Genomic DNA, 11,725 nt, shown 5'->3' with positions numbered 1-11,725 from the left:
AAGAAAATAGGTTGCTTCCCTTGTAGTAATCCGTTATTGGTATAGAAAATGTATTCCTTTGCTTTTTCTTCGAAACAATATTTGGGAGCCCCCTCGCAGGAGAGGCCCTAAAGCTATCATTTTTATACCGCGACAATAAAAAAAAAGGCTATTCTGATTCATTTGTCTTCAATATCTATCCTCGAATAACAATAATAGTAAAAAGAAAGTAGTAACTGTAAATGGAAAAACATAGTATAATGGTGAACACAGAGGGCCGTATGGTGACCGTCGAGTTCAGTGTCAAGACAATCGTCTATTTCAAAATGTCACAACTTTTTACCATCTCGGTCTAACGTTTAAACTCCCATTCGCTTCTTCGCATCTTCAGAAGTACATTATTTTTTATGATGCAGTCGAAATCGTGAAGCGTACAAGCGACTGTAACTCGGTATTCAGCAATCACAGATATGGTTTGGCCTAAATATGTCAGTTTTTGTCCCCTTTGATAATTGCACACGTTATTTCTAGCACGCCCATTTTAGGATCAAGTTGAAACTTTAAACAATTATTTATTGTACCTGGAAAAATATAAATCAATAATATAAAAGAAAAACAAATAATATTAAATATAAATAAATTTAGATCTCTTTTCATCGGATTGGGATAACTTATTCTTTTTTTTTTTTCAAGGAATTCACTTGGAAAGCAATTATTATATCCCAAAAAATACAATCATATAACAGAATAATGTCTTCATGAAATGCATTTATATATAACGGTTTTAGTTTGCCTTCGTAATAGAGTTTAGACTAGGTGTTGTTTTTTGTGTTTATTCCAAAGCTTATATTAGCTCACTTTGTCTGTCTGTCTGGTAACAATTTTGAACACGTTATTTCTCCCCCACACTCATTCTCGGATCAAGTTAAAACTTTAAACAATTATTTATTGACTTGACAAAACACCTTCAATTTACAATTTAACCAATTATTCAATTGATTAAAGTAAAAAATAGTTCCTATTTCATACCTTGTGGTCTATAGGGCAGATGATGTAAAGGTCATCTGTTTCTGTGGCCTACGGTTAACGAGGGTGTCATATGGCCAGCACAACGACCAACCGCCTTTACTTTTCCCCAACTAATATCAGGTACCCATTAGAGCTGGGTGGACTCAGAGGTGCCCGAAGATCCCGAAATTAAAAATCCCAGTCTTCACCAGGATTCATTTCTACAGATATTTCACTCATTTTTTGTAACGACTGCTGTAAAATGTTTGTCTCCTTGTAAGTTTTTGAACGTGCTTCTGTGTACGGCCAATAATGTTGTCAGTAAGGTCTTGACTTTGTGTTATTGAACTCCGATCTAATGGAACCGTGTCATCGACTCTGTTCACCTTTGTGACATCGAGGTGGCCGAGGTGGCATGAGCTGAAGATCACAAGGGATAGAAAAGTACATCCATGGATTGAAAGACGAAAGTGCGGCAAGGTCAAACTTAATTATTTCTTTGTCTTATTATCTGAGGGGGCGCGGTGGATGATTGGTAAAACGCCTGGCTTCCAAACTAGCGGGTATCGGAATCAAATCTTGGTGAAGACTGAGATTTTAAATTTCGGGGTTTTTATGACGCCCTTAAGTCCACCCTACTCTAATGGGTACCTGGCATTAGTTGGAGAAAGTAAAGGCGGTTGGACCTTGTGCTGGCCACATGACAGCCTTTAACCTTCTGCCATTGAAACAGATGAGCTCTACATTATCTGCCCTATAGATGGCAACGTCTGAAAAGAGTTACCACTTTACTACATATTGTCCTAGTTGCTGTGACTAAGTCCCATTGGAAAGTGACAGTTAATCGCGTTTTATTACATTGACTGATTTGCACATAGCCTACTCTCTATACATATCTTCTACAATTTCTTTCTTTTCATTACATTGTAAACGAGAGTAAACATTACGGGAGTCACTGGAGCACTAATGTTGAATCTTTCAAATCTTTGCGCCATGTCTCGACCCTCTGGTGTTTTTATCCAATGTGTATCCTTGGCATCATTCAGTCCCCCCCCCCCATCTCTTTTGGTTATATCTTGTTGTCACTAGTAAAATAGGTAATTTATTCATAGAATTTCGTTATATTTAAGCTGAATTTGGTGAATATAGAGCGTGAAAGTATGAACATGTGAATACGAGTTATGAATGACCGGATGTTCCGATGTACTAGAGAACGCGATTTTAGTCAGTCAATCGAGTAGCCAGTCAACTTAAGATAGAAGTTACGATGTAGTCGATCTGAAAGTAAGAGTAGAGAAGTCATTTTTGAAGTCACGTGAGAAATATTTATAGACATTGAGATCTAAAATTATGAAGTTGATGTGCTCACTGTGTATTTCAAGACAGTGTGAATTTTATTCAACTACTGTATCACTCTCATAGTGATTCGATTTATCTTTCATCACTGATACTATTTCATTGTATGTTTATCGTGTAAAAAAAAACGTTGTATTCAACATTGATGAATTATCTTGTGTGTGAAGAGACATCTGCAAGTAGTTACTGTGGAAGTGAGGTTGTAGTTAAGTATCTAGACAACACGCTGCACACATGCTATGATGTTAACAATGCCTAAACCACATCCTGCAAATAATCTCATGCCAATATATATATATATATATATATATATATATATATATATATATATATATATATATATATCAATATCATTGACTACTGTTTACCCAACGTTAGCTTCCTCCTCCTAGTGCTGTGCCATGTAGGATTACTTTTGAAAGGCTGCTTGATCTTGTAATGCGTCTATGCCATTTAATTTAATAATGGGGTTCGTGTATACATTTGTTTTCACATTTGTAAAAAGTTTACTATGTGTACTTCTATACAAGAAAATGAACATGGCTATCTGAGTGATAAAGTTTAGGTTCTGCCAAAAGGAGACTGTACTACGGAATTTGATGGTGAATACATTGTGGTATTATCACAAGTTAAATCTGATGACCCAATGTCCTATGTATGCCGGAGATCCTTGTTCCTCTTTACGAAATAAATCAATTTATATTCTCCAAGTAAAAATCTTGAAAAGATTGAACACACTTTATTAAAACACAGTGTAACTTAATTTCAATAATAGGTTTACCAAAGTAGACTTAACACGAAGCTTGAAACTTTTTGACTGCTCACACTTATTTTCTTCCCTTGCATTTATGTCCTCTATGAAATTAGCTTCTTCAAAAGACAGGAAAGAACCTGAATCTTGTATTGGAAAGGTCCCTGCTTATTCTAACACCCTTATCTATTTTTAGTTATATTGGAAAATTACTGCTGTTTCTCGAAATGTTAACATGTTATTTAACGCCGCTATTTGCCGGAAGTTTTCATATAGGCAGCGTAGTCTGAGAAGTATCAGTGGATGCACATCATATGGCAAAGGCACGCCATTTGTGGGCCGCGTTTTATGATAGTGCCAGGGCCGATATTTGACACGCAGTCCGCCCCTAGTCACGTTTTACACTTTAGAGTAGTCAAAAACCAATCCCGATGGTCTTATACTAACCCTGACAAATCGTCATTCAATCTCCACACGGGATCGCGAACCCCATCCCCCTAACCGCTGATGTGTCATGTAGGAGAATGCTAGATGCATTTTTGATTCTAAATTACATTTTTATTTTGTTTATAGACAATTATAGTTTTTGTCTATCACTTTCAGTTCTATTAAAAAATTTAAGACCTATATAATGTTTTATGTTCATATGTTGTTGTTTTGTTTCTTCTTTCAAGGACTAGTTATCATGAATCAATGTATACAACTAAAAGTGATTGAACGATACTGTTTTAATGTAAAAAAAATCACGAAAAATCAAATAGCTTAAGAAGAATTAAGCCTTGTGAGTGCAGCGAATCGTCCCAGGTCTACTTGTCAAGTCTCAGTTTAGAGTAGTCTAGTGTAGTTCTAGCTTTACATAAACACTTTACAGTTTACATATACAAAATTCACACTGATGAATAATAACAATGATAATGTTAATTTTTAATGCCTGAAAGGATGTTTTTTATTTACAATTGTGCATTTTATTTTACATTAGGCTACTATTTTTATAACATTCAACTAACGAAATGGCATATATTAGGCTTACATTAATTATAATGTAAATTCTGATCTACATTAATTCAACAATCTTAGGCATTTTAAAATGGAGACTAGTTTGAATTCCTAGCATACGGTATTTGAAACAAGGAATACGATCAATGGATACTCTGCAGTTGTAGTAAACAGCAGAGAAAAAGCCGGACATTTTCACACTTTCAATGCCTACCGGACAGAGGACACAACCCCCAAAATGAATGTCCTCCTTTCACCACACGTCTAGTAAATCTAGACTTATAAATCTCTTTTACTGTTTTAGTATTAGTTTGGAAAATGTATTAAAACTACAATTAAAGTTGAGTTTCAAAATATAAAGTATACAAGCAGGACCGGCCCTACCATTTGTTGAGCCCTATGCCAAATGGATTGCGCGGTGCCCAGTCTGGTTAGGGAAAAGGATAATAAGTGAAAATCAAGATTTTGTATTCGAAAATAAATTTAGTCTTTGCATTAAATTTTATTAAATGAAAGCTGACAATGTCGTTTTTTTTTTAAATCGCGGGTAGTATTGCAGTTCTCTATATTGAACGACACCCCAAAACGACAATTTTGACTATTTTTTTTTTATTTTTATGAGCTTTCAGGAGATTTTAATAATTTCGGCAGATCTCCAGGACATTTCGTATATTTAGAAATTTCATGAGATTTCCAAGATCTCCTAGAAAATCAGGAGGCGGGACCTATGAAAGTGCGGGGCCCACTGCGGCCGCATAGGTAGCAGTGGTTTAAGGCCGGCCCTGTTTACAAGTATAAAATTAAATTTTAAATATTTTTCACCAGCAGGATTTTCAACATTCTACAATCTTATTTAGCAGAACATTGTACAATCTTATTTAGCAGAACATTGTACAATCTTATTTAGCAGAACATTGTACAATCTTATTTAGCAGAACTTTCTCATACAATTTTTTTTTTCTTCTTATGGTTGTTTCTTATTTAAAAAAATAAACTGTCATTGAATTAAAAAAAAAAACCCACAAAGGTACAATAGACAGAACAATTAAAACTGTCTTTAACTCTTTCTCTCCATAATTATTTACCTCATTCTGGTGGAATCAACTTTGGTATCGTCAGTTAGGAGAGAAAGAGTTAAATAATTAGAAGCATTACTAATGTTTGTAATAATACAAACACAGTTTCACTAACCTATATCTTATCATAACAATTTTTTTCATAGTAAATCCTAAAAAAGGTGTATTACAGCCATAGATAGTTCCTTCAAGCTTAGAGGAAGGACTTATTTTAATGATGACGAGTCGCTTGACCTACTGTTTTGTCTTTGAATCAATTCACCTGATCTGGATGGTTTTATGCATTTCTTTTCCTCTGGCTCTATTATAATATAGACAGAATAAGACGTTTCAAAATTAATTCAGAAGGGCTAATTCAATTTATAATATCATATTTATAATATCACACAAAAAAATGATGTGCTTTGTGGCACTAAAAAGCAGGCAATCAACATATTTAACAAGAAAAACAAAGATTATATGAAAAAACAAAAAACAAACAAGGCTTATATCAAGTGTAGTTTATCAATAAGTTCGGATCAGTCACGTAATTAAATTTGTAATAGATCTAGACTAACAACAATAAATCTGTGCGATTCTAAATATTTTTAGCAATTGTTTTTGTTTATCGCAATTTCAAGCTTTTAGCTTTCTCTTTGCGCTCTGATTTTATCCCTTATTTGGACCAGTTGGGAAAAGGAAGGGAGAGGGAGAAAGAGCGGGGCATCTGGTTCAATGTTACTGTGATGGCTTTTTAAATCCATTAAAAAAAAAAAAGATGTAGGCCTACGACGAGACCATTCGTTATCGATTGGTCTCGCATGAATTCGAACTCAGGACTTAAGCTTCCTCAAGGGGACTAATTCAACCACTTCTGTACAAGTACAGGTTCTCTCCCTTGTTCGATACCAAATAAAATAACTAATTACCAATAGTTTATTAACTAATTGGTTTATTTTTAAATATTTTATTGATTCTTGTTTTGTCAGGTACAAGAAATACTTGTGCAAAGTTTAAACTTGATCTGAGATTGGGTGTGGGAGAAATAATGTGTACAAACCTTTACCAGAAAGACAGACAGACAGACAGAGTGAGTTGATATAAGCTTTGTAAAAAAACAACAACAACATGAAAAGGGGACGGAAATATCTAGATTTATACATACATGCCCCCCCACCCCTCACCCACTCGACACCCTGTCAGTTAGCGGAGAATGACGGGACTCCAGCCCTAAATTCTATGACAAAACGTTAAAGTGGCCGAAGTGCGTGCCGCACTGCCAGCTAGTTTCTTTAGGGTAGACTCCTACACGTGCGGAAGATCATTCAAAACTTTTAAAATTTTATCATCTAAAAGATGCTATTTTACGATTTTATGAGTCAAAACGCTTTTTAAGTACCATAATGATAATTTAAGTTACCTGCTCTGGGCTGATTAAATGTAACGGAGTGTTTCTTTTTGGGGAAAAATAGTTGTATTTTTGACTTTCCTAGAAACACTGCACCGGTGAATATCACAACAAGTGCAACAATCAACAGTACCAGTAAAACAGTGTTCTTGTCTGAAAAATAAAATCGGTAGTATTTGGTAGTTTAAAAAAAAACCCAGTAAGAATGAATCAAAATCAATTATAGTGCTTTTATTCATTGGATAAATATCAAACTATATCATCTCAAATAATTTAGATTTATAATAGATGAACCAAACGCTATTAAAGTATGTTTTATTTTACATGTTTCGGATGTTCCTTCAAGGTTGAGGATAATATACCTTATAGTGGTTTATAGTCCAAACTTCCCACAGGATGACGAGGTATGGCAATGGGTAGGGTATGAACCCTGGATTATCTATTCTAGACGACCAAACGACAGTCCGACCACTGGTTTAACAGAACATTTTAGTGTTTGTAGCTATACAAATAACGCAACCGCGTACAACGTATGCTGTGGAAAATGAGACCATATGTGCGGTCCATTAGATATTTTTATGATTATCTAACCAATGTCAAAGTTCTAAATTGAACGTGACTGTTGCCAACTAAATAGAAAAGAACTGAGCAATCATTTTAACAACATCAACATTCATTGGCAGTTGATCCTCTTATAAAATCTTCTTTATTACACCAAGTTAGACACACACTGAAAGTCTAATGTTTCCTCCATAGTGAAATTAGTTTGTGCTATAAACGAAAGAGCTGAAGAAAATTTAATTCTGCAGTGCTAAAAAATGCACAAAATTTATCAAATGCCTTTTAAAACACATAGGTTATCAAAACTTCATTTATTTGGTACACAGGGTAAAAAAAAAAAATAAAAAAAAATTAGCTATTTATAGTTTTTCTTTCACATAATGAAAATCTCTAACATTTAATTCATTACCAATCTGATTTCTGGAAGTAGATGTAGTGGGCCAACTTGCGTTTAGATTATTATAGATTAACATTTTAATTAAACCATGATTAAACCACAGATACCATTTAAACGAAAACACTTGGCCTATATTTTTTTTAAAAAGGCCAAGGGCTTATTTAATTAAACAAATTCCCAAATCTAATTCTTTTACTTTTTTTTTTAAAGCGAAATCGCATACTTTCTACCTCCCCCTCCCTTTCCTAACCCAAATTTGTTTTCTATAATCGTATTTTAGAGCATCAACCATTTCACACTCCCACTGCTTACCATGCCTTTGATCTGGTGCCAGATCTGCAATGCTGAACAGTGTCTGACATGCAAGTCGACAAGAGTTGTGGTTCATGAAAGCTTCACTTTGTAGACCTTTAGTTTTGCACCAGCTTAGCAAATCTGTCCTGGCGTCTTCTGGAAAACAGGACTGGACTTTGCCAGATTGGCAGTATTGTGAGCTGTTGTAGCATTCTCCTGTAGGTGGGCATTTGTGTGGGCTATTGTCAGGGCACGCGTTGTGTAGTAGATTGAACGAATCTATAAAATATATTAGAGAACATGAATATTTAGAAGATTTACTTTTCTATGTTTGAATTTCAGTAGACAGTTACCTTATAATTTCTTATATCAGTATCAATGTTCCCGTTTTATTACATCAACACAATGGAGGTGGGGGCGACCAGTTTTTCTTGAGCCAGACGCAAGTTGCCCGAAGAGAATGCTTTTCGGGATGCTATGGTCCTCCATCCGGCGGACATGTCCCAGCCAGCGCAGGCGGCGTTGCCTGAGGACTGTAAAGATGCTTGGAAGGCCCGTTCGCGCGAGGATCTTAGTATTGCACACTCTTTCTTGCCATGTGATTTTCAAGATCCTTCGGGGGCAGCGCAAGTGGAGTGAGTTTAGTTTTCTCTCTTGAACAGTAAACATTGATACTGACCATTGGGAAGACATAGCCCTAGACCGCACTAGTTGGAGAGAAACGGTTACCAAGTGTCACGTAGTTTGGACAATTGTCTTTTGCTTTCTCCCAACTCTGTTAAGTTGTTTTTTTATCCACTCGTAATTCTTGAACGGGGGAGAGCGCATTGTATTTTTGTTCCGCATTGTTTGCTATGTCACAAAGTCCGGTGACATTAATTGGTCATTCTTTGTCTTGAGGCAGTTCACCCTCTGAAGTTGGTTGTAACGGACGGTGTGTTGGTCCGTAAAAGATTATTGGTCTGTGTAAACAAGTACTAGTTCCTTGGAATTATAATTCTTTAGGATTTTTGGACCCCTGTTTAGGGTCGGTAACTTTGTTTGTGATATCTCTTATAGTATGTTGTATGAAGTTGTCACTATTTCTAGTTTTAGAGTAGAAGTTGAGTTTGTGTTTATTTCGTTTATAGGGTGCTAGTGTTGGAGTTGTATGTACTGAACTCGATTCTTTGCCAGTGGTGGCGTCGCTTATCTTCAAAGAAGTATATATTACAGTCTTGAGTGTCATTGTCAGATTGGCGATTATTGACGGCGTTGAGTGGCAGTGGCCGTTACACAAAAGTTAGGTGCCAGTTGGGGATCAGTCGAGATCTTACTTTATCATTGATATAGAAAAGAATTATTTACTTCAAATATTACTAAGTGGCTAGACTATATTTATATATCAATTTATCATACATAAAATTTCTTTACCTTCCAATAACGTTGAGGAACAGGCCATTGCACATGTTTTGTCATTCATAAATGTTGCATTGTAACCATGCTCTCGACACCATGACTTCTTATCCGTTACGTGTTGCGGGAAACAGGATTCTAAAGAACTCGAGTAGCAATAGGACTCTACCCCATAGCATTGGCCATACGGTAAACATTTATAAGGCTTTTCAGGAGGACATAACTTGCTGGTGACATCTTCGAGAGTTGGCGGTCCTGAATTATTTAAAGAGAAAAATTAAACTTTTTAAAACTTTTTCTCTTTTTCATGAGAGTTCATGATTACATTTTAAACAAGGTTACAAAGACAGTTTGTGTGGAAACAAACTAAAAATCGGCCCCCGAAGTGGTCTTCAATAGGATTCGAACACTGGACTTCCGGTTCCTAGTGCTTTACCCCTCAGACACAGCATCTCCATATATTTATTTAGCGTACTCTTATATTTTTTAAAATAATAATTATTAACCTTATCCATGCATTCAAAATTAATAACATGTTACATGTAATAAAGAGAAACTAAAAAAAGATTTATTTTTCTAACAAAATTAGATAAATTGGCAACACGAAAAAAAAACATTCTTGACCTACTTTAAGCTACAACAAGACATTCCCCTCGCAAATAAAAATTAATATCTCCATTGTCATTTGTCATACAAACTAGACATAGATCTCGCTAAATCTAGACCTAGTTTTAGATCTAAATATAGATTCAAGATCTAAGTATAGGTCTAGAACTAGATCTAAGTCTTCAATTTATTTGCAAGGGACAAAAAATAAGGGGTTGTATTTGTAGTGTAGTTATACATTCATGTTTGAATATTAACCAAGTTTTAGCGATTATGGCCAATTTTGAAAAAAAAAAAAAATAATTTAAATAAAAAGGACATTGGTTCTTCTTCTAACTGTTAAAAGAGAGAGACAGAAAAAGAGAGAGGTCGCTATCATTCTTAGACCTACTTGACAATTATCCATGGTCTGTCTCATGGGCGTAACCAGGATTTTTTTCGGGGGTGGGGGGGTTGGGGGAATTTTTTCTCCCTAAACCTAAAAACCCCTTTGGCTATATGCTCATAGCATTTTGAGTGCGTAATTTGCTTTTTTTTATATTGAAGAGGTATTTTTAGATTCAAACCCATTTGAAGAGGGGTTTAAACTCAAAACCCCTTTGGCTACGCTCATACAATTTTGAGTGTGTAATTTGCTTTTTTTATATTAAAGAGGGGTTTATCGTAAATTTTGGAGAGGGGTTTAAAATCAAAATCTTCAATAGATGTGCTCTTGGAATTTTGGGATTGTCGTTTGCATTTTCTTTTTGTTTTATAGAAGAGGGGGATTTAAATGCAAAACACCTGGTAGGGGGTTTTAAACTCAAAACCCCTGGTAGGGGTTTTAAACCCAAAACCCCCTGGTATGGAGTTCCAAACTCAAAACCCCTTGGTAGGGGGTTTAAAATCAAAACCCCCTTGGCTGTGCTAGGGCAAGTGATGGTTTAATATTAAAATTTCACCTAAAATAAGCAAAATTAAAGCAAAAAATCCGTCAATAAACTCCGACCCCCCCTGCGGGGGGATTTCATTTCGGGGGGCCACCCCCCCCCCTGGCTACGCCCATGGTCTGTCTATCTATTTATACATGCAATAACAGAAGCCATCGGTGACCAAATCGATCTACATAATAAACATCTAAATTTTAGCTTTAAATTATAAAATAAAAAAAAACACAAAATATTTAATCCAGATCTATGCCATGGCCTAGTAACTTATATAGTTAAAGAAAACAAAATGTGTCACTCTTGCATTACAAAACTCCACAATACAAAAACAACAAAAGAGTAAACATCATAACACGTAGTAGAAAACATGTTTCTAAGTACAAAATAATCAGTTCTGAAGCATTATCAATAAGTAGTTACTAAGTAAAGTGTCCCCTTTCAGACCTTGCGATCTATAGGACAGGTGATGTTAAAGTCATCTATTTCTATGGCCAACGGTTAACGAGAAGGGGCGTTATCCTTAATAACAAAAGCAACAGAATGGGGCCAGCACAACGACCAACTGCCTTTACTTTTTCCAAACTAAAGTCAGGTACCCATAAGAGTTGGGTGGACTCAGGGGGCCCCCTGAAAATCCCGAAATTCAAAATTCCAGTCTTCATCGAGATTCGAACACATGACCCCAGGTTCAGAAGCCAAGCGCCTAACCACTGAGCCCCCGCGCCCCAATAAGTGGTCGAGGTAGGTCAATCTCCATTGAACTTTTGCTGAAACGGTAAAGCAAAAGTCAAGTCAAACTGAGGCTACTTACCTGTCTCTTCTGTTTACACAATTTTCACAGTGGCCTACCTGAACAGCACAATTGGCACACGAAAAGTGCCAGTAAGGATTCAAGGACAAGAAATCGTAAATTTTCCGTCCATTTTGGGAGCATCTTTAGGATAAGCAAAGATGATTCCAAAAGTGTAGGCCAGACTGATTTAGTCTACTTAA

At 35.7% G+C, this 11,725-nt stretch overlaps 1 protein-coding gene across 1 annotated transcript; it reads right to left on the bottom strand.

Moving 5' to 3' along the window:
- Positions 1 to 4,001: 4,001 nt before the first annotated feature.
- LOC129922585 (uncharacterized) lies at positions 4,002 to 11,716 on the bottom strand. The gene is made up of 5 exons (XM_056009269.1): positions 11,582 to 11,716; positions 9,219 to 9,455; positions 7,824 to 8,084; positions 6,566 to 6,706; positions 4,002 to 5,467 (listed from the first exon to the last, which is right to left on the bottom strand). Exons 1-5 carry the CDS (start codon positions 11,664 to 11,666, stop codon positions 5,373 to 5,375), a joined length of 819 nt encoding a protein of 272 aa, XP_055865244.1. The 5' UTR covers positions 11,667 to 11,716; the 3' UTR covers positions 4,002 to 5,372.
- Positions 11,717 to 11,725: the final 9 nt, after the last annotated feature.

This window comes from Biomphalaria glabrata, chromosome 13, assembly GCF_947242115.1.
Source record: "Biomphalaria glabrata chromosome 13, xgBioGlab47.1, whole genome shotgun sequence".
NCBI lineage: Eukaryota > Metazoa > Mollusca > Gastropoda > Planorbidae > Biomphalaria > Biomphalaria glabrata.
Note: the sequence above shows the minus strand (reverse complement) of the source record. Positions and strands in the feature narration are given on the sequence as shown.

Excerpts from the sequence above, each read along its gene's own strand:
- LOC129922585 (XM_056009269.1), bottom strand. The coding sequence starts at position 11,666 with ATGCTCCCAAAATGGACGGAAAATTTACGATTTCTTGTCCTTGAATCC. Across the intron at positions 8,085-9,218 it reads TTCCTCAACGTTATTGGAAG|ATTCGTTCAATCTACTACAC; the intron begins GTAAAGAAATTT and ends TATATTTTATAG. Across the intron at positions 6,707-7,823 it reads GGCACCAGATCAAAGGCATG|ACAAGAACACTGTTTTACTG; the intron begins GTAAGCAGTGGG and ends TTTATTTTTCAG.